We start from the raw sequence: 22,871 nt of genomic DNA, 5'->3' as shown, positions 1-22,871 counted from the left end.
CTCACACCTCTGTAATCCCAGCTACTTGGGAGGCTGAGGTGGGAGGATCACTTGAGCCCAGTAAGCAATGAAGGTGCCACCAACTCCAGCCTGGGCATCAGAGCAAGACACTGTCTCTAAAAAAACAAGAGCTGGGAGGGGCATACACTAAGCATTCAAATAATCCCAAAGAGGAAATAGAGGAACAAAAAACAAGGCATAAACAGAGAACAAAAAATAAAAGGGTAGACCTATCCAACCATACCAACAATTAATTTAAATGTTTGCAGTCTAAGCACACTCTAAAATATAAAGATATCTGTAGACTGAAAGTAAACAGATGAAAAAATTGTATCATATAATCAGCGAACGTAAGAAGGCTGGAATGACTATTTCAATGTCAGATAAAACAGACTTCAAGACAAAGAGTAATCCCAGAGATAAAAAGAGACACTTCATAATGACAAAGTGTCAAATCATTGGGAAGACATAATTACCCACTGTAGGTACCTAATAATAGAGCCTCAAAGTACACAAAGCAAAAACTGACAGAATTAAAGGGAAAAATAGACAATTCCATAATCTTAGCAGAAAATTTAAGACCTCCTCCTTTTAGCAACTGATAGAACTAGACAAAAATTCAGTAAAAGACAAAAATGATCTGAACTACACTATTAGCTACCTTGCTCTAGTTAACATTTACACAACACTAAATCTAACAACTGCAGGATATATATTCTCTTCAAGTGCACATTGTGCATTCATTAAGCTACATCTTACGCTGGGCCATCAACTTTAACTTTTATTAAAAGGATGAAAATTACAGTGTATTCTCTGACCACATTGAAATCAACTTAGGAATCAATAATAGGAAGATACCTAAAAACAGAAAATACAAAAAAAATCCAAATATCTCCAAATCAAATAATCTACTTCTAAATAATTCATAGGTCAAAAATAAAATCACAAATGAAATTTGAAAATATTTTGCACTGAAAAACAACAAAAATATGCATATCAACATCTGTAGGATGCAACTAAAGCAATACTTAGAAACTTAAAGCTCTAAATGCTTATACTAGAAAAGATCTAAGATCAATGACTTAAAATTTCATCTTAAGATAACTTAAAAGGAAAAGCAAAGTAAACCAAAGAAAAGGTAAGAGGAGAAACTCATGAACTAGAAAACAGACAACAGAGGAAATGTGGTTCTTTGAAATGACCACAACATTTACAACTCTGTAACTAGACTGATCAAGAAAAAAAGATACTACAAATAACCAATAACAGAAATGAAAGAGGGGTTATCGCAGATTATACAGACAGTAAATAATAATATACTTTGAATAACTTTATGCTAATCAATGGAAAAATTACAATGAACAAATTTCTTTAAAAATACTACTTATCAAAACAGACACAAGAAGAAACTGGAAATCTAAATAGCCCCATATCTGTTAAATAAACTGCATGTATGAAATCCTTCCCAAAGTGAAAACTCTGGGCTCACATAGTTTCACTGATGAATGCCATTGAGATAGGTTTATAAAAAGATCAAAAGGAAAAAAGCAAAACTGTCCCTACTTGCAGATTATATTATTATTTACAAAATAAATCCTAAGGAATCTACAAAACAATTACTAGACCTAATAAATGAATTTATAAAGTGTCAGGATACAAGGATAACATACAAAGTCAAATGAATTCTTATATACTAGCAACAACCAACTAGAAAATGACATTATAAAAAGAATACCATTTACAATAACACCAGAATAAGATAATATACCTAGGAACAAACCTAACAAAAGACGTTCAAGACTTTTACAATGAAACTACAACACACTGCTGAAAGAAATTAAGAAGACTTAAATAGGCCAGGATGGTGGTTCATGCCTATAAGCCCAGCACTTCAGGAGGCCAAGGTGGGCAGATCATGAGGTCAGGGGTTTAAGACGAGCCTGACCAACATGGTGAAACCCATCTCTACTAAAAACACAAAAACTAGCTGGGCGTGGTGGTGTGTGCTTCTAATCCCAGCTACTTAGGAGGCTGAGGAAGAAGAATCGCTTGTACCTGGGAGGCGGAGGTTGCAGTGAGCTGAGATAGCACCACTGCACTCCAGCCTGGTAGCCTGGCAGCCTGGGTGACAAAGCAAGACTCCTTCTCAAAAAAAAAAAAAAAAACAAAGAAAGAAAGAAAAGAAGACTTAAATAAAGGGAAAAACATAGCATGTTCATAAATCAGAAAACTCAGTATTGTTAAAATAGCAATTTTCCCCAAAGGAATCTATAGATTCAATATAATACCAATCAATATTCAACGAGCTTCTTTTAATAGATGTTGGCAACCCAATTCTGTAATTTTTATAAAAATGCAAAGAACTGAGAATAACCAAAACAATTTTGAAAAAGAACACTAAAGTTAGAAGACTTACTATCTAATTTCAAGAGTCTAAATAAACATCAATGGAACAGAATAAGGAGAGTCCACGAACAGACCTACACATACACATGTCCAAGTAAAGTTTGACAAAGGTGCCAAGGCAATTCAATAGGGAAAGAAAATTCTTCCCTACAACTGGGTATACAAATAGAAAAAAAAAGTCAACTTTGACCCTTACCATACAACATTCACAAAAATTAATTCTAAATGAGTCACAGACCTAAATAAAAAACCTACAAACTTCTAGGAGAAAGGACCAGAGAATATCTTTGCAATTACGGAGGCAAAAGTTTCTTTTTTTATTATTTTTGAGACAGAATCTCACTCTGTCACCCAGGCTGGAGTGCAGTGGTGCAATCTCAACTCACTGTAACCTCCAGGGAGGCAAAGGTTTCTTAAATATGATACATAAAAGCAAAAAACATAAGGGAAAAAATGGTAAATTAAAACCTTTTGCTCTTCAAAAGGAACCATTAAGAAAAGGAAAGACAAACCAGACTGGAAGGAAATATAGCAGACAAAAGAGTTATATTCAGAACAGATTTTTAAAAATACAATTCAATAAGAAAACTAATTTTTTAAATGAACAAAAATGTAAACTGATACTTACATAATGGCCAATAAGAATACGAACAGATGCAAAAAAAGAAAAAAAAGAATACAAACAGATGCTCAACATTATTATTCATATATGATGAATTAAAAACCACCAATTAAGCCAAGCACAGTGGCTCGCGCCTGTAATCCCAGCACGTTGGGAGGCCAAGGTGAGAGGATCACATGAGGTCAGAAGTTCAAGACCAGCCTGGCCAACATTGGTGAAACCCCATCTCTACTGAAAATACAAAAATTAGTCAGCCATGGGGGTGCATGCCTGTAATCCCAGCTACTCAGGAGGTTAAGGCAGGAGAATTGCTTGAACCTGGGAGGCAGAGGTTGCAGTGAGCCGAGATCAAGCCACTGCACTCCAACCTGGGTGACGGAGGGAGACTCTGCCTCAAAAAAAGACAAAAAAAAAAAAAACAAAACCATAAAACCACAGTGAGATACCACTACACACCCATTAAATTAGCTAAAATTGAAAAGACTGACTCTCATACATTGCCGGTTGGAATGCAAAATAATACCACTTTGGAAAACAGGTAGTTTCTTAAAAAAATGAAACATACTCCTGCCATGTGAATCAACCAACCTATGATGGTAAATACCATCTTAGATATTTATCTGAAGAAATGAAAGCATTTGTCTGCACAAGACTTGCACATGAATGTTCATAGAAGCCTTACTGATACCTGAAACTGAAAAGAACTCAAATGTCCATCAATGTAGATGGCTAAACAAATTATGGTATCCATAATGGAATTCTAGTCAGCAATAAAAACTATTTTTCATTGCAAAATCATTATTCTGAGTGAAAGAAATCATGAAAAAAAATGAGAAAGTACTGTGTGACTTCATTTATATAAAATCCTGAAATATGCAAACCACTGTACAGTGGTGCCTGTAGACAGGAGTGGAGGAAGAAATGGCAAAGAGACATGAACAAACTTTTGGGAGAGACAAAAATGTTTGTTATCTTGATTGTGGCAATGGTTTCACGGGTACAGACATAGGTCAAAGCTGACCACAGTGTATGCTTTAAATATGTGCAGTCTATTGTACTCTAATTATATCTCAATACAGGTATTTTTAAAATTTAATGGATTGGCAGGCCTCTAAAGCCAAAATCTATCATTGCAAACAATGCTAGAAAGACTTGATGGGTCAGACGTGGTGGCTCACGCCTGTAATCCTAGCACTTTGGGAAGCTGAGGTGTGTGGACTGCCTGAGCTCAGGAGTTTGAGACCAGCCTGGGCAACATGGTGAAACCCTGTCTGTACTAAAATACAGTGACTTAGCTAGGAGTGGCAGTGTGCACCTGTAATCCCAGCTATTACGGAGGCTGAGGCAGGAGAATTGCTTGAATGTGGGAGGCAGAGGTTGCAGTGAACGGATATCATGCCACTGCACTCCAGCCTGGATGACAGAACCTCTGTCTCCAAAAACAAAAACAAAAAAAGACTTAATGGTACCAGCAGGCCATTAAGAGCCAAGCCCCAGGGGATGACTCTTAGGAAGCTCTCGATGCAGGAATTTCTTACTATCAGTGTAGGACTCAGAAACACCGTACACATCTACCCTCTTATTTATTCGAATAAGCATAAGCATACTGAAAAGGCAATAGTTCATATAACCAGCATAATTAACATGTTGGAGGTTAAGTCAAGGTGGTTAGGGAATCCTTCCTTCCAGGTCTCATGTTTTATTTTTAAAGGACTCAACAAAAACAATTCTCAAGTATTTTACACTATCTACCTATCAACCCCGGGGTATTTGATTATTTATTAAAAACCAGATTAAGCTCAAACTTTCCTTCCATACATAGAACAAGAAAAAGCTTTATTGTGACAAAATATCATAATTGTAATTATTTTATAATTTGTTGTCACCAGTGCGGCAACTCTCAGCTTCTGATCACAAACATAAAATGTTAGCCTATGTTAGTTGAAATGTTAGTTGAAAATGTTAGCCTATTTTCAACTCCTTTCTGATCTACCAAAAAATTTTAAGAGCCCCTAGCTCATTCTTCTATGTGCAAATATTTAGGTTTCATTAGAAAAGTACTTTAGTTCATCTTGGTATCCTTTGTAAACTTATTTAGTTTTACCCAATCTTTAAAAGCTGGTGTTCACCATGATTTCCTTCTCTACTCTTTTCTGGTCTCATTTCTCACAACTAATTCTCAAATGTCACAATCTTATAGGAAGCTAGTTTAAAATAAGGATTTCCACACCCTAACTCCTGTGATTCCAAATCTGGTTAATGGATGGGGGCCGAACAATCTTATTTTTTAACAATTATCTCCAGGTGACCAAGGTACATACTGAGAAACACTGCTCTAACCACTTTTCCTAGAAGAGCTCATGAATACTCAGCTTGTGGAGGAAAACATCATGTTTCCAATTATTTTTTAAAGCTGATGATTCCCAATTCTGTATTTCAGACCAGCTCTTCATCTGAGGTCCAAACCTATTTTTGTTCCAAATGTTGCTCCTCATTCAGAAATTCCTAGTTCCCTGAAATTACTCCAAAACTCACCTGATTGCCAAAGCCAGAAACCCATAGACATCCTATCTTCCTTCTCTTACTTCTCATCATCACAACCTGTACATTCCCTACACATTGTTCCCTGCGTATTCCCTGTATATTATTCCCACTATAGGCTGCACATGTTCTTCATCCATCTCTGAGGTTATATTATCATAATAACCTCTGAACCAGTTTCCCAGTAACATTCCAAATCCATCCTTCATAATGCTGCCAGAGTGGCCTTTCTAAGACCAGCATCTGGCTATGTCATTCCCTCATCCCTTCCAGGATAAAATCCAAACACTTTAGCATGCCATCATAAAAGGTCCTTCATGGTCTAGTCCCTACTAACCTCTCTAAACGCTCTCCCTGCAATCCCTCATCCTCCATCCCAGTCATAGAGAACTGCTTGCTATGCATTAACTTCTTCCACATGTTCACATGCTGTTGTCTCTTTTGAAAAACGTTTCTCCTTCTCCGCTCACTGCATGATTCCTCAACTTTCAAGTCTCTCCTTAAGAGTGACCTGCTCTGATAATCCTTCCCTTCCAAACTATCACTTCCCTCCCGGAAAGGCTACATTAAATTCCCGTTTAAAAATACTTACAATAATTATTGCAACAAACTGTGTTGATCTACTTGCCTATCTCCCCTTCTAGACTGTTAGTTGTTTTTCATGCCTGTATACCTAACCTACTACAGAACTGGCACACACAGCAGACATTTCATAAATGTCACCTGAATGAATCCATTTAATGTCTAGTAAACAAGAATGTTTTCTTTTGTATTAACCATGGAAAAACTAAGTACCTTCAGTGTTCTAATAAACTGAATAAATAATAAACCAGTCTTACAGCCAAGTAGTCTAAAAATACAAGGATTTCTTCCAGCCATTTTTATCATCCATCCCAAGTTAATCAATATATTTATGAGCATGAATGTGATGTCTGGAGAAATACAGGATTACCACTAAGTCATTGGTTCCATTTTTATTATAATTTGTATTCTTTTTTTGCAAGCTAGGTTTCTCTCCCACACACTAGGCTTATACGTACACTGTCCAATCCAGTAGTCACTAGCTACAGGTGGCTATTTAGTTAAAATAAAATAAAATTTAAAATTCAATCTCTCAGTCACACTAGCCACATTTCTAGCGCTCAAAAGCCATAAGGGGCTAGTGGCTATGATACTAGACAGTGCAGATACAGAACATTTTTGTCACAAGTTCTACTGGGTAGCGCTGGCCACACAATCATGAAAGAACCTTAGAAAAACCTCTTACTTAGCAAAAATTTAAAATTCAGTCCCTCAGTTGCACTAGCCACATTTCAACAGCTCAAAATCCACACAGGGCTAGTGGCTATGATACTGGACAATGCAGATACAGAACATTTTCATCACAGGAACAAGTTCTACTTGACAGCGCTGGCGACACAATCATAAAAGGACCTGAGAAAACCTCACTTACTTCTTAGCTCCCACGATCCTCGTGCTCCTCTGCTGTTTAAAGGTTGTGGGTCCCGAAGTCTAGCAAATCACAAGCACACGAGTGAGTGCTAGGGACCTCTGAACCTCGACCACAAAAAGACGAATTCCCCTATGCCCAGAAGAAATGAAGCTCTCCCGGGGCAACCACCTCAAACTGAAGAAGGCAACACTTTTTAGGAAAAATGTGCTGTCCTATCTTCCAGCAGTGCAAAGGCGGGTAACAATACGAGAGCCTTCGTCCTCCCCATTCTCAAAGCCCTGTCCCAGGCTCTAAAAGGGAGGCCAAAAGAAAAGACAACGGATATGAGAGACATTGGGGATGTAAAGGAATAGAAACTAATGGCAACGTGGCGAGGATAAATCCAAGGAGGTGGGGAACAGGCAGAAGAACGCGGGTAAAGAAAAAGGGGACAGGTGATCTGATCTAGAAGGGTGGGGCCTACAATGGCCTCTGATAAAACCAACTCTGAGCATGGGACAAAAGCGAGAGACCGCGTGTTCTGGGCTCGACAGCGCTACCTCTAAAGCATGACGGTCAAACCAAGAAACTCACGGGTACAGCACCGAGCCTGGAAGACATCATTCCCTCTCCACGCCTAACAATTTCACCAAAGGACTCCGGCCAGACCAACGCCACTTCCGCTCTCCTCGCCTCTCCCGGATGTGGGCTCGGCCCCGCCTAGCCCTCTTCTGAACGTCTACTTCCGCCTAGCAACTTCCAAGGGGGCTGCGGCCGGAACGAGTCACGTGACGAGTAACCCTCCGATTCCTCTGAGACCCCGCCCCACTGGGATCGCGACAAGGGACCTGGGAACCTGTGGGTGGGGTCTGGAATGAAGGGGCGGAGCTTGGAGCCTCTGCCCAGCCTTAAAACTCCTGCTCTCATTCCGAACCTTTGTACAGCTTCTCATGTCCCACCACCCTGCCTTCCCCACCCACCCAGCCAGTGGCCTCAGTTTACATGCACAAGGAGATCAGTTACTGCCGCTTTATTAAATTCTATGTGAATCTCACATGCCACCCCCCCTAGAGAGACGTGGAAGCCTTTCCACGTTGGAGGTGCAGGAACTGGAGGCAATGACTGAGCAGGAAAAACGGCTGGAAAGGGTAGCACGGTGAAGACTTCAGGGAGACAATGAATAATAGGGGTGGATCTCGCCTCTGTGAGTAGCTTCAGGCCTCCACACTTGCCCTGCTTTGGGATTTTTGTGTGTGGTCCCAAGAAGACTTGTTCCATTCTTGAAAGGGCTGGGCCTCTTCCCAGGGGAACTGTGCTTGAGTCTCTCCTTAAGAGGACTGCGATGGCTTCTCCCAGAGGGCCTGCCTCCCTGGCCTCATCTCAGAGGGACTGTGATGGTTTCTCTCCCAGGAACTGCGATGGCTCCTCCCACAGGGCCTCCCTGGCCGCATCTCAGAGGGACTGTGACGGGCTCTCTCACAGGAACTGCAGTGGCTCCTCTCAGAGGAATTGTGACATGTTTTCTCAGAGAGACTGTAATGGCTTCTTTCCAAGGGACTGAGGTGGCTCTTCTCTAAGGAACTGTGACTTCTCTCAGAAATCCTACCGTGGCTCCTCTCAAAGGACCTGTGACATCTCCTCTCAGAGATACTGTGATGGGTTCTCTTAGAGGGACTATGATGGCTCCTCCAAGAGGGACTGCGATGGCTCCTCTCAGAGGGACTGTGATGGTTTTTCCAAGTGCGGTTATGACGGGTTCTCTCAGAAGGACTGTGTGGGGTTCTCTCCCTATAGAAGCTGGGGTGGTTTTGCTCCTTGTGTGTGAGTTTCTCTTTAAGGAGTCAGTGCCAGATTCTCTTCACAGGGGAATTCTTCATCTGTGAAGAATTCTCTTCACAGGTAGGATTCTTCCTTGGGCTTTAACTCTGGTTCCTGGTGTTGGCAAGTTCTTAGACTCCTGGCAGGAGATTTCATTTTTCTTTGACCTGCTACTATTAGTTCCCAGAGGCTGCTCGACTGAGGCAGCTTGGCAAGTGATACCACTTTGGGAACCTGTGGGCTTGGGCAGTCGAAGAGGTCTGAGTTGGAAAGAGTGAGCTCTTCTTGGCTGTTGAGCTGATCTAATGGTTGAGTCTGCTGACCTTAGCTTGTCAGCTGACCTCCTGTCTCTTTTGATATTGCTGGGTAAGCAGCAGTCCCACAAATTGTCTGGGATTGTCCTGTCCACAGGCTTCTGCCCAACAAAAGCTATAACTCTGTATGCTGTTTGGAATGCCCGCTTTAGGCCCTGAAAAAGCAGTTGCATGAACTTGGGTCAGGAAGGTTTCTTAGGTTGTCTTTTTAAGGAGGCAGTACTTGTCTGAGCTGCTGCAATCATCTTCCTTCTTCAATGGACTGGTAATTCCCTAGAGGGACTCTCTGTTGTGGTTCTACTGCTTGTGTAGAACTTTCTGTGTTTTCTGAGTCCCTTGTTCATTCTCTTCATTGGATATTTTGAACCAGAGGTCTTTTTGGTTCTCAGTTTAGCCCGTTTCTCATTCTGAGTGCTTTCAGAGTCACTCTCTGATAGGGTGTGAACCTGAATGGATTCATAGTGTCCAGGTGCTCTAATTATTGTCTTTTCTTCCAGGTCACGGCTGCTGTGTTGTCTTTGCCTGATGTAGACTTGAATAGGAGCAGGGGACTGGGAGGACCCAGACTGCAAATCTACTGTGGAAGTAGGACTCTTGGAAGCTTGAGTATGGATTTTAGCTTTCCTTTGTGATGGTGACATAGGTCTTCTCCGTATGACGAGCCTAAAAGGACCTGAGAAAACCTCACTTACCAACTTAGAGAGTTCTGCAACCTGCAATTCTGGGTCATGTTTGTCTTCGGTAGAGTTCACTGTCTGAAGCTTTATCAACCCAGATTTCATATCTTGCAACTTTGCCTCAGGATTGAATTCTATAGATTTCACACCTTGATGGTGTATCCCTGGTGTCAACATAGATAATTTTCTATCTTGTAACTGTGAGATTGAGTTTAACCCCAGAGATGTCCTATCCTGTACCTTTGTACCTAGAGACAATTCAAAAGATTTTACATATTGCTGCATTGGCCTAGGCATGAATCTCACAGATTTCACTTTTTGAAGCGTTGTCCCTGGGAGCTCTTCAGAAGATTTCATGCCTTGCAATTGTGATTCAGAACTGAACTCCTTAGATTTTACATCTTGAAGCTCTGTCCCCTTGATTGAGTTACAATATTTCATATCTTGCCACTGTGGGCCTGACTTGAACTCCACAGATTCCCCACCTTGAAGCTTTGTCTCTAGGGTTAACTGAGAAGATGTCACACCTTGTAACTTCGGAGCACGGTTGTATTCTACAGATTTTACATCTTGATAGTTTGTTCCTTGAATCAACTCAGAGTATTTTTCACCTTGTATCTGTTGTCCAGAATTGAAATACATTGATTTCATACTTTGAAGCCATGTCCCTGAGATTACCTCAGAAGATTTTATATCTTGAAAGTGTTGTCCAGAACTGAGCTTCACAGATTTTATATCTTGAAGCTTTATACCCATGATCAGATCAGAAGATTTTATATCTTGTAACTGTGGGCCTGATTCCAGCTCTACAGATTTCACACCTGGAGACTTCCTCCCCAGGGTCAAATCAGAGTTCTCACTTTGTAACTTGGACTAGGTTTGAAGTCTACAGATTTCACACCCGGAAGCTTCACCCCTGGAGTCATTTCAGAAGATTTCACACTCTGTAAATGTGGTCCAGAACTGAAATTCATAGACTTAATGTCTTGAAGCTTTATACCCATAATCAACCTAGAAGATTTTAAATCTTGCAACTGTGGGCCTGAGTTGGATTCCACTAATTTCACTTCTTGAAGCTTTGTCTTCGATATCGACTCAGAAGATTTCACTCCTTGCAACTGTGGCCCAGGTTTGAAGTCTGTAGATTTGACACCTTGAATCTTGGTCTTCATGGTCAAATCAGAATGTGGGATATTTTTCAACTGTGAGCTGGGGTTTAACTCTATAAACTTCATGTCTTGGGACTTTGTCTTAGGGTTCAACTTAGAAGATTTGACACATTGCCATTGTGGCCCAGAGCTAAACTCCTTAGATTTCATACCTAGAAGTTTTGTTTGATGAGCCAACTCTGATGATTTTGTGCTTTTCAAGTGTAGTAAGAAGTTGAGCGCTGCAGTTTTATCACTTTGTAATTGTAGCTCTTGGCTTAATACTCCAGATTGCACCCCTGAAAACTGTGGCTCTTTTGTAAACACTAGAGACTTCACGTCTTGCAGCCGTGTTATTGGATATGCCTCTAAGGGTTTCACTTTGTGCAACTGTGGCCTTGGAGTCAACTCCATGGATTCTGCACCTGGCATTTGTGTCTCTGAGACTAATTTACTCGAAACTTCAACTTCAAGGCTTGGCACTTGATTGCCTACTACATATTTTACATCTTGAAACACTGGCTCTGGTACTAACAACTCAGGCTTAACCCTTTGCCCCTCTGGCCCTGGAGCCATTGGCAGACGTCGTACCCCTTGCATCTTTGGCCCTGGGGTCAACTCTAAAAATTGTACACATTGTAGCTGTGGCCCTGAGTTTAACTCTAAGGATTTCACACCCTGAGGTTGAGTTCCTGGTACTAAATCAAAAATTTTGACATCTTGGAGCTGCAGCTCTGGGTTAAGCCCTTCCTGTTTCATTCTTTGAGTTCCTTGAGACATCTTTGCTAATGTGGAATCTTGCAGCCCTAACTCTGGAACCGCCTTTACAGAATTGACACTATGAAACACTGATCCTGGAGTTTGATCCCCAAATTTGACACCTTGCAGCTTTGGCCTTGAAGTCAATTCAGAAAATTTGAGATATTGCTGCCAAGGCCATAGGTTTACTTCCTCAGATTTCACACTTTGAAATGGTAGTTCTGAGGTCAGTTTTGCAGGTTTCATGCTGTGAAACTGTGATACTTCAGTAGACAGAAAAGATTTCATGTCTTCAACATGTGGCCCTTGGCTTAACTGCAAAGATGACTCTGGTAGGAAACCTAGAGAATCTATATCCTCAGGCTGAGCTCCTGGTGTCATCTGCATATGTTTGAAATCTTGGTGCTTTGACCCTGGGATCAAATCAGAAAATCTGACATCTTGCAAGCCTAGTCCTGGGTTTAATTCCACAAATTTCACACCTTGAGGTTGTGGTTCTGGAGTCAGCTGTACAAATTTGACACTTTGAGGTGTTAGGTCTGGGATAAAATCAGATGATTTAATGTCCTGAACTGGGGAATCTGAGGTCAATTCATCAGATTTCGCACCATAATGTAGGGGTTGTGAGATTAAATCTACAGGTTTTTCTCCTTGAAGAAGTGGCCCTGGAAATACCTTAGAAAATCTGACACTTCGTAACTGTGGCCCTGTGGTCAATCCAGAAGATTTGACACTTGGCTGACATGGGCCTAGATTTAAATCCACAGATTTTACATCTTGGAGCTCTGCCCTCTTAGCCAAATCCTCCAGTGGCATTCTTTGTAGCGGTAGTTCTGGTATCATCTCCTCTGATTCTACCACTCCTGTAGTTGACAGTTGGATTAAATTCACATGTTTCACATCTTGCAACTGTGACTCTAGATCCAACTGCATAGACTTTCCTCCCTGGACCTGTGGCCCTGGGGTCAGGTCCGTAACATGTGATTTTTGTTCTGTAATCAACTTTTTAGATCCTATCACTAATGGAGATGACTCACTGGTTAACACCACAGATTTCCAATTTAGCAGCAGTGGCTCTGATTTCTCATATTGCATGTCTGGTCCTGGAGTCAACTCCAGAACTCCTGTTTCTGAATCTGATGGTACTGGGATAACTCCCTGGGTCTTACCAACTTCAGGCAATGCCAACCCCACAGTTTCTTTGTCTTTATATTCTGATGTGGAGGGTGTCTCTGACAACTCAGTAACTTCTGAACATGGCCCTGGATTGCAATGAACAAACTTCATATCATGGGGCTGTGGCTCTGTGGTCAACACCTCTGATTTCACACTTTGTATCTCTGATCCTGGTATCAAATCCAGAGATTCTTTTGTTGTGTGTTGTGATACTGGAGTTTCCCTCATTGCTTTTCCAAGTTGGTGCACTGTCTTAAGAGTGTCTTGGAATGACACTGAGCTCATCTCCACAGATTCTGAAGTTTGGCTCACTGGCCCTGGGGTAGTTCCTAAAGATGGTTGGGTCAACCCAATAGATTTTTCCACTGGGTGACGAGTGTCAGAGGTCAACTTTGCTTCTTTTCCTTGATATCCTGGCTCTGAGATCACCTCTAAAGATTCTGATGCTTGACACCACGGGGTCAATCTTTCAGGCTCTATGGCTTGGTGATTTGGTTTGGGGCTCATCTCTGCAGGTTTTACTGCCTGAAGTTGTGTCCCTTTGATCAATTCCTGACATTTCATACCTTGCACATGTGTCTCAGGAATTAACCTCCTACATTCTACCATTTGAGGAGTTTTCACATCTTCAAACAATAGTACTGGGGCTATCTTCTCAGATCTGACATCTTGTAACCATGGCTTTGGGGCCAACTCCGCAGAGTTTGTGTCTTCCATTGGTGGTCTTAGTGTCAACTCCACAGTGTTTATATCTTGAAACTCTGGTGGCAGGACTAGATGAACAGATCTTCTACCACTGTGATCTTCTACCTTCTGCAACTGTGAACCTGGGGTCAAACCCCTAGCTTCTGTAACATGTGGCTGTGCTGGTGGAATTATCCCCATGGAATCCATGGGGATAATTGTAATAGTGCTACTGGAGTTACTTTCACATAATCCATGACTTGATGTAACAGTGCTGAGATCACTTCCAATGATTTTGTGCCTTGACATATTGGCCCTGGAATAGTCTTTCCTTGTTCCATGACTTGACTTTGTGATCCTGAGGTCATGCCAACTGATTCCATGACTTTATGCTGGGGCCCTGGCATCATTTCCCCAGTTTCCATAACTGCACATTGTGGCCTTAGATTCATCTTATCTGATTTTGTGACTTGATGGTTCAATAATGTGTTCATTTTCACTGACTCTATGGCTTGATGTTGTGGTGTTGGAGTCATTCCTACTGATTCTATATGTGGATGTGATTTGTTAATCATCCCCATAGAATCCATAACTTGAAGCAGTGCTACAGGAGTTACTTTTGATTTCTGGGGCTCTGATAGCTGAAAAGGAGGTAGGGTTGTGCCTTGGTTCTCAAACACAGATGACCTTGTGGGAAATAGGTAAACTATGGCTCTGTTATTCCGAAGTTGTTCCTTCAGAAAAGACAGGAAGATGAGACAGACTGGAGTTACTGCATGATGATCTAAAGGAGACGCTGTGGTCAGTAGAATGTGTTGCTTTCTTATAGTCACAACAGCATTGAACAGTCTTCTGAGACCCAAGAACAGAGGAGGTAGAGGAAGAAATTGTATCCTGTGGTTCAGGCAAATCCTGTTCCATAAGGCTTGATCTAAGAAATAAAGAGAAATGTTTCAGTTTGCATTGAAATAGGAAAAAGAAAAATGTGGTCATTTCAAATGCAAAATATTTTTGACCTGAAGGACAATTGGGGAAAAAAAAAGTTTCTTCCCCCAACATCAGTTACTTATAGAAAGAATTCCTCTGCCAGGACAAAGGGAGGAAACTGTTCCCATTCCACCCAGAAATGACCCTTTGACCAGTTTGAACCCAGAACTTCCTCCACAGACAAAATGAACTCTCTCCCTCCCTCCTTCTTCCTCTTCCTTCCTCCTTTTTAAAACCTCTACCACCTTCAGTCCTCACCCAGAAACTACAATGCCTGACCTTATGCTTTTCAGGTGTCGGAAGATCTGTTGAAGACTCTGCTGCATTGACCAGAGCATATATTCCTTGGTCCAGTCCCCAGGGAGTTCTGAAACACTGGATGCAACATTGTATGTCAATGTAATTGAAGTCTCGTTAAAATACCAGTAAGGAAAACAGTACGAGAGATTTAACTTAGAAAAGAGAAAGCTATCATAGTGAAGGAAGTAAAACAGGGTACGATGTACTTTACTTCTAACTTTCACAGAGTTTATCAGTAGAATTGGCTGAAGACAGGCTACTCACCATGTCAGGTTAGCTTCAGTGCAAGCCATCCTGAGGGTTTCTTCCCACTGTGGATCTGGGAGAAGAGGAGAAGAATCTATCAGCATCATGATTATCGACATCATTTCATCCAACCCCCTCTTTTTGCAAATAAGGAAATAAAGATGAAGTTATGCCCAAGATCATGAAGCTGATTAGTGGTAGATCTCAGACTTAACCCATCTCAACATTTTTCAAAAAGCTACACTGCTTCCATCATACATGCTGCCTTCATCCTACAGTAGATGTAAGCTATATACATTGGGAAGAATAGGAATAATCATAGTAATAAGCAGTGGGAGTAGGGGAAAGAGAGGCCATGATACATATCTTTCCCTTCAAAGGAGTCTATCCAGTATCTATGGTGGGGGAAAAAAGATAGGGAAACCTCCCTCATCAAACTCTTGGTAGTTACCCTTTGTCCATTTTATAATCTCACCAAGATTCCTCCCCAATACCTTGGGATTTGAACAAAAGGAGCTGAGGAGAGGAAGCATGAGGAAAGCAACCATGGAGCTGTATACATACAGCTCTTTTTTTTCTAATCTAATGACAGATTAACATACATCTCTTTAGACATGGAGATGCTAGAAGAAGCACACTTCTTCCATTTACACCCTCTTTTCCAACCTCCCTCCACCTGCTATTTAAGGCTAGAGTCATAAGGCAGACCCATAATTGGTAATCATTCTAACCTGTTAATTTCTGGATCTTTTTCCATCTACGGTGCTTTGAAGTCTAGGGAAGCACAAAAAGAAAATCAGATTATGTTCTAGGTTAGAGACTTTATTGACAGCACATCTCACCTTTTAGATATCAGATATTGATACATCTCATGTATCAGATACTGATAGAATTGGCACCCATAACCGTACATAAATACTGTAACAAACATAAATGTCAGGGAATATAGAGGATAGTGATTAACTTCCTAAGACAGAAGGGACGAATTACTCAAGAAGTTGCATTTGTACTGGAGTTTAAAGAATCAGTACAAGACTTTTAGGTGAAGAAAAAGTATTTCAGGCAAGCGGAAACATCACTGAGATCAGCATGTCATGAAGGTCAGGTGCACTTTTGCTAAGTAGTGGGAGATGCTAGGCTGACAAGGTAGATGGAAGCCAGGTTATGCCTAAAGGTAAAATTTTAATTTTATTCTATAGTTGGAAAACTCCCAGAGTTTTTGCAAAATGCTCCAGGTCATTTTAAAGGCGGTGATCACATTTATTACCATTTCAAATAAAACAATTTTTTTTTGAGACAGAGTCTTGTTCTGTCACCTAGGCTAGGGAGCAGTAGCGTGATCTCGGCTCACTGCAACTTCCACCTCCTGGGTTCAAGCGATTCTCCTGCAGCAGCCTCCCGAGTAGCTGGGATTACAGGCATGTGGCACCATGCCTGGCTAATTTTTGTATTTTTAGTAGAGACGGGGTTTTGCCACATTGGCCAGGCTGGTCTCAAACTCCTGACCTCAGGCGATCCATCTGCCTCGGCCTCCCAGAGTGCTAGCTGGGATTACAGGCGTGAGCCACCACTCCCAGCCCAGTAGCCTTTTAATACCAAATTAAGCTTCTCAAAAAAGAGTAAGGGAAATCATTACAGGCCAAAAATAAGGAGAAAAGTGAAAAACGTGAGTGGAAAATCATCTGATATTTCAATGCCCTACATCATTTGTAGCGTCAGTCAGAAGGGATTTGGGTTGACAACGAAGTAGGGGCAAAAGACAAGGCCCATGTGAAGTATGTATCTGGAATTGAGGCCCTTGGAAAAAGTCAGAATTCTCAAAGTGCCACATGTTTAGTGGAAGGGTGGCTAGGAAAAAATCTGCCCACCACAAGAATATTTGTACTTTAGGTGGGGAAAAAAAAACCAAATCCTTCTCTGAGAATTTTAACCATGAGTCTATACTCATACCGGCTTGGCATTCTAATTAAACTCACTGTGTAACCAGGAACCTTCAAACTGAAAATAAAAGTGGAATGAACCTGGGTAGGTAATGCTTTAGGGTAAAAGATGAAAGTAAATGTAAATCTCCTTGGAAATTAAAAAGAAGTAGAAGTGGTCAGGTGCAGTGGCTATTGACCATAGTCCAGCATTTTGGGAGGCTGAGGCAGGAGGAAACCTTGTGTCTAGGAGTTTGAGACCAGCCTGGGCAACATGTGAGACCGTTTCTACAAAAAATAAAAAATAATTTTAAAAAATTAGCTAGGGTGGCCAGGCACGGTGGCTCACACTTGTAATCCCAGCACGTTGGGAAGCCGAGGCAGACAGATCACTTGGGGTTGGGAGTTCCAGACCAGCCTGGCCAACATGGTAAAACCCCATCTCTACTAAAAATACAAAAATCAGCCAGGTATGGTGGTGCATGCCTGTAATCCCAACTACTTAGGAGGCTGAGGCAGGAGAATCACTTGAATCCGGGAGGTGGAAGTTGCAGTGAGCCAAGATCATGCCACTGCACTCCAACCCGGGCAACAGAGCAAGAGTCAGTCTCAAAAAAAAAAATTAGCTGAGTGTGGTGGTGTATGCCTGTGGTACCAGATATTGGGTGGCTGAGGTAGGAGGATCTCTTGAGCCCAGGAGGCCAAGGCTGCAGTGAGCTGTGATCCTGCCACTGCCCTCTCCAGCCTGGGTGACACAGCAAGACGCTGTCAGAAAAAAGAGAAAGAAAGAAAGAAAGAAAAAGAAAAGAAAGAGAGAGAGAGGAGGAAGAAGAAAACAGTTTGAATAAGTACACATTAATAATGTGAAAACTCTGATAAAATAGTTAAATTCCTAGAAAAAAAATATGATACCAAAATTGGGCAAAAAGGAATAGATCATTTGAGTAGACCAGTAAGTATGAAAGCAGTTGAAATGATAATAGGACATTCTTCATCAGACATAATAAAATAGTTCACCAAGGTTTCTGAATATCAGAATGACTTACAAATATCAATAACATTTCTCTACCACAGTAAAAACTATAAAAATATTATTTAAAATAATAAAAGATATTCTTCACAATAGCAATAACAAATGATAAAAGTAGCAAGGTGTTAAGTAAACCAAGAATACGGAAGACTTCCATGTGGAAAACTATAAAATGCTAATAAAAGACATAGAAGATGATCAGAATAAATGGAGAGATAGTCCAAGTTCTTGGTTGGAATAACTTGAAATTACAAAGATGTCATTATTCCCCAAATTATTATTTTTTAAGACAGTCTTGCTCTGTCAGCCAGGCTGGAGTGCAGTGGTGTGATCTTGGCTCACTGCAACCTTCGCTTCCTGGGTTCAAGCAATTCTGCCTCAGCTGCCTGAGTAGCTGGGACTACAGGTGTGTGCCACCAGACCTGGCTAATTTTTGTATTTTGAGTAGAGACAGGGTTTCACCATGTTGGCCAAGCTGGTCTTGAACTCCTGACCTCATAATCCACCTGTCTTGGCCTCCCAAAGTGCTAGGATTACAGGCATGAGCCACCACACCCAGCCAAATTAAATTATATATATATAATATGTGTGTGTGTGTGTGTGTGTGTGTCTGTATATAGACATGTATTTTTTTAGTTTGTTTATTTATTTATTTATTGAGGCAGGGTCTTGCCCTATTGCCTGGGCTGGAGTGCAGTGGCATGATTCACTACAGCCTTGACATCCTGGGCTCAAGTAATTCTCCTGCCTCAGCCTCCCAAGTAACTGGGACTACAGGTGCATGACCCCACACCTGGCTAATGTTTTTTATTTTTATTTTTTGTAGAGACAAGCTCTCATTATGTTGCTCAGGCTTAAATAATACTTTAATGCATTCCCAATTCATATTTCATTTGGAATGTTTCAAGAACTTGTTAAATGCTCTAAAATTAATATGACAAAATAAAGGTCTACTAATAGCTAAATCAACCTTAAAAAGAAGAGCAAAGGAGTGACTTGCTGTACCAAACAGCAAACACACGAAACACTAAGACAAAGCTGTAGGAAATAAAAACAGGAACAAATAGACCAATGGAACAGATAGAGAGCTCAGAGACAAACTTATGTATACATGGCAAATTTTTATAATAAAGGGAGTTCTATAAATCAATGGGAAAATGATTGTTTAGCAAACGGTGATGAGAGCTGGGCACAGCAACTCACGCCTATAATCCCAGCACTTTGGGAGGCCAAGGCGGGCCTTGAGCTCAGGAGTTCCAGACCAGCCTGGGCAATATGGGGAAACCCCATCTCTACAAAAAATTAGCCAGGCGTGGTGGCACACGCCTGTGGTCCCAGCTACTCAGGAGGCTTAGGTGGGAGGGTCACTTGAGCCTGGGAGGTAGAGGTTGCAGTGAGCTGAGATGGTATCATTGCACTCCAACCTGACTGAAAGAGTGAAACCCTGTCTTAAAAAAAAAAATAGGCTGGGTGCAGTGGCTCACGCCTGTAATCCCAGCACTTTGGAAGGTCGAGGTGTGAGGATCACGAGGTCAGGAGTTCGAGACCAACCTGACCAACATGGTGAAACCCCATCTCTATGTAAAAAAAAAAAGAAAAAGAAAAAGAAAAAACGATAAATGGTTATGGGAAAACTGGCTCACTATAGAGAAAAATAAAATTGGATCACTTCCTAATACCACATATAAAGGTAGACTCCAAGTATATTAAAAACTAAAATGTGAAATGTAAGACTGGAACATAGAAAAAAAAGTAGGAGAAAATCTTTGTAACCTAAAGCAGAGAACTCCTTAAGGCAAACTTCAGAAAAATAAACCATAGGCATAATTGCTAAAGGAGAAGAATTTAAATGTTTCCATCATACACAAAACAGGTAAGTGAGATGGAGATGTTAATTCACTTTATTTAGTCAATCCACAATGTAAACATGCCGCAAACCATCACATTATACCCCACAAATGTATACATTAGTATGTCTCAAATTTAAAAACAAAAAATTTTTTTTTTTGAGATAGAGTTTCCCTCTGTCACCCAGGCTGGAGTGAAATGGCTCAATCTAAGTTCATAGCAACCTCTGCCTCCCGGGGTCAAGCGATTCACATGCCTCAGCCTCCCAGATAAGCTGGGATTACAGGCATGCACCATCATGCCCCGCTAATTTTTGTACTTTTTGTAGAGATGGGGTTTTACCATGTTGGCCAGGCTAGTCTCAAACTCCTGACCTCAAGTGATCTGCCCACCTCAGTCTCTCAGAGTGCTGGGATTACAGGTGTGAGTCACCATGCCCGGCCTCTCAAAAATTTTTTAATCCAGTAGAACACCCTCCCATATTAAAATGGAACCTCAAACTGGCAAATCTACCACTCACTCCTAACCTCAGGTAACTGCAAAGAAAGTTGCTTTCACACTGAGAAGTTCAGGGGTCTGGGGTGAAGTCTCTGGGAAGCCATAACTAAGGCTCACTTCTGTATATTTGGCAGCTCAAGTTCACATTATCTGAGTTGTCCCAATAACTCTTCAAGCCATGAATTTAAAATGCTCCTGGACTGGTGGTGCCAGAGTCAAAAGTAAATGAAATACTCTCTGAGGAAAATCTTTATCTTAGGCTTGAAAATCCCCACAAATATTCTATTTTATTAAATTTAAGATGCTCCTGATTATAAAATATACCATCAATTTATATGCTAGTAGAATGAAAAAAAAAACCACTGTTAATTAAATTATTAAGTACCATCAATTGTAAGACATACCCCAACTTCAGAAATGTTAACTATTAAAAAAATAAGCACAAGCACAGAAACAAACCTGAAAAGATGTCAGGTATTGGAATTATCAGATGTAGATTAGAAAACCCCTATGCATATTATATTTAAAGAAATAAAATACAAGTATAAATAAATTTGTTAGAAACAGAAGCCCATAAAAAGTGATCTAGCAGATTTGAAAAAAGATTCAAATCTTACTTCCAGACATTAATAAGAATGCAAAGTACTGAAATGGATGGACTTATCATTGATAAAATATTTCTGAATAAAGAATGGATATGTACACATATTTAATTCTGATGAGTAACCACTAAAAGAATAGAAACAGAGTTCATAACTTCCAAACTAGTAGAAGGGAAAAAATGGAAAGAAAAAAAGCACCAGTTTGCGATTTCAATTTATAGTAGTGGTTTGAACCCTTCAAATAAAGCAACAGGAAAAGTTGGACAAATATCTGTTTGAAAATATCTATTTAAAGTCATTAGAGACATATCAAGGGATCAAAAACCAGAGGAGCCAAGATCCCAGAGAAAAAGGAAGTGGAGGTAAGTAAGCCCAGCTAAATTGAAATTTCACAGTTTTATGGGGATAGATGAAGAAAAAAATGAATTGAGGGCCCTAATATCGCAGGCTTTCAGTTGGGACCCCAAAGGGCTATACTTAGGAGTAAAAATAAACCTGAAATAAACCAGGCTCAAAAATGGAATCTCAACCTCTGATAAATTCAATCCTTTATTGGATTGAGATGATTCCTAATCTAAATGACTGCCAGAAGCTAAAATAGCTCTACTCTCTGGAGGAAAGTAACTTTATCCAGAACCTTGAATTTTTCTCTTCAAATTTATATATAAACTCTCTGGTATTAAATCAAAAATTGCTATGCTTACTAGAAGACAAGACTGAATGATTGAAGACTAAGAGATAAACCTGGGGAATAAAAACAAATTCATAGGCAATCCAGATATTAGAGTAACAAAACATGATTTTTTAAATATATGTGTTTTAAATATACAAGAAATTAGATGATAAGATGGATAATTTTGGCCAAGAACTAAAAAATAAAAAAATCTAATGGAAATTGCAGAAGAGAAGAAATAAAGCACTCAGAAAGGGGTACAGATTAGACACAACTGAAGAAATGTCTGGAGAAAATATCCATAATGAAGCATGGAAAGAAAATAGATATAAGAGCCAATAGGCATATGGGACAGAGTAATAGGAGTCCCAGAAGGAAAGGGAGACAGAATAGGAGTCCCAGACAGAAAGGCGAGCAGAAACAGTATTTGAAAGTTAAAAGGGAGTATATGGTAACTCTCTGTACTTTCTGCTCAATTTTGCTGTGAACCTAAAAATGACTTTAAAATGTAGTCTATTTTTTTTAAGGGAATAGCTAAGAGCTTTCCAAAACTGAGAAAGCATTAGATGCGAGAAGTGTTATGAAGCAGCACGAAGACAAAGAAAACCTAAACTTAAGTACATTACAGAATGCTGAACACCCACACAATGAATCTTAACAGGCAAAATTAAAAGACACATTATATTCAAAGGAAGAATAAGATGAACGCTTTATATCTTTTAGGAATATTGGAAGCCAGAAAACAATAGAATAACATCCTTTAATGTGCTAAAATAAAATAACTGCCTACCTAGATTTTTTTTTCCTTTTAGAGACCAGGTCTCTCTCTGTTGCCCAAGTTGCAGTGCAGTGGCATAATCATAGCTCAGTGTAACCTCAAACTCTTGGGCTCAAGCAATCATCCTGTCTCAGGCTCCTGAGTAGCTAGGACTACAGGTGCATACCACCACACCCAGCATTTTTTTTTTTTTTTTTTTTTTTGGTTTTTAGAGAGATGGGATCTTAGTATGTTTCCCAAGCTGGTCTCAAACTGCTGGCCTCAAATGATCCCTCTGTCTTGGCTTCTTGAAGTGCTGGGATTACAGGCATGAACCATAGCACACGGCTCTCAGACTTTTATACTTAGCAAAACTACCCTTCAAAATAAAAGGTGAAATAGGGAAATTTTCAGTCAAAGAAAAGCAAACTATT

The 22,871-nt window shown here is 40.4% G+C and overlaps 3 protein-coding genes across 7 annotated transcripts in view; all 3 read right to left on the bottom strand.

The window, feature by feature from the left end:
- ZNF512 (zinc finger protein 512) overlaps positions 1 to 7,705 on the bottom strand; it is a 35,215-nt gene extending 27,510 nt beyond the window's left edge. For 2 of the 4 annotated variants that reach the window (XM_012475409.3, XM_012475410.3), the window contains exons 1-2: positions 7,596 to 7,705; positions 7,023 to 7,081 (exon numbers count right to left, since the gene is read on the bottom strand). In XM_012475409.3, coding sequence (XP_012330832.1) covers positions 7,023 to 7,081; positions 7,596 to 7,625 — 89 coding nt within the window. In that variant the 5' untranslated portion in view covers positions 7,626 to 7,705. The remainder of the gene's footprint in view (positions 1 to 7,022; positions 7,082 to 7,595) is intronic. The other 2 variants (XM_012475411.3, XM_012475412.2) reach the window with 2 other exon arrangements.
- Positions 7,706 to 8,022: 317 nt separating this feature from the next.
- Positions 8,023 to 13,889, bottom strand: LOC105733216 (spermatogenesis-associated protein 31H1-like). The gene is given in 4 exon segments (XM_012475540.2): positions 8,023 to 8,370; positions 8,372 to 8,896; positions 8,899 to 10,638; positions 10,671 to 13,889. Coding segments are annotated over 4 exon segments (5,685 nt in total). The 5' UTR covers positions 13,887 to 13,889; the 3' UTR covers positions 8,023 to 8,166.
- Positions 13,890 to 13,897: 8 nt separating this feature from the next.
- Positions 13,898 to 22,871, bottom strand: part of GCKR (glucokinase regulator) — a 53,196-nt gene continuing 44,222 nt past the window's right edge. The window contains exons 20-23 of one of the 2 annotated variants that reach the window (XM_064363954.1): positions 15,842 to 15,884; positions 15,129 to 15,183; positions 14,844 to 14,939; positions 13,898 to 14,508 (exon numbers count right to left, since the gene is read on the bottom strand). In XM_064363954.1, the coding sequence (XP_064220024.1) occupies positions 14,295 to 14,508; positions 14,844 to 14,939; positions 15,129 to 15,183; positions 15,842 to 15,884 (408 nt within the window). In that variant the 3' untranslated portion in view covers positions 13,898 to 14,294. Of the gene's footprint in view, positions 14,509 to 14,843; positions 14,940 to 15,128; positions 15,184 to 15,841; positions 15,885 to 22,871 lie in introns of those variants that run through there. The other variant, XR_002479182.2, reaches the window with a different exon arrangement.

The sequence above is a fragment of the Aotus nancymaae genome, unplaced genomic scaffold (genome assembly GCF_030222135.1).
Source record: "Aotus nancymaae isolate 86718 unplaced genomic scaffold, 86718_ANA_hifiasm-v0.15.2.pri h1tg000057l, whole genome shotgun sequence".
NCBI classification, from domain to species: Eukaryota; Metazoa; Chordata; class Mammalia; order Primates; family Aotidae; genus Aotus; species Aotus nancymaae.
The sequence above is the reverse complement of the archived record's forward strand: the minus strand, read 5'-3'. Positions and strand labels throughout refer to the sequence as shown.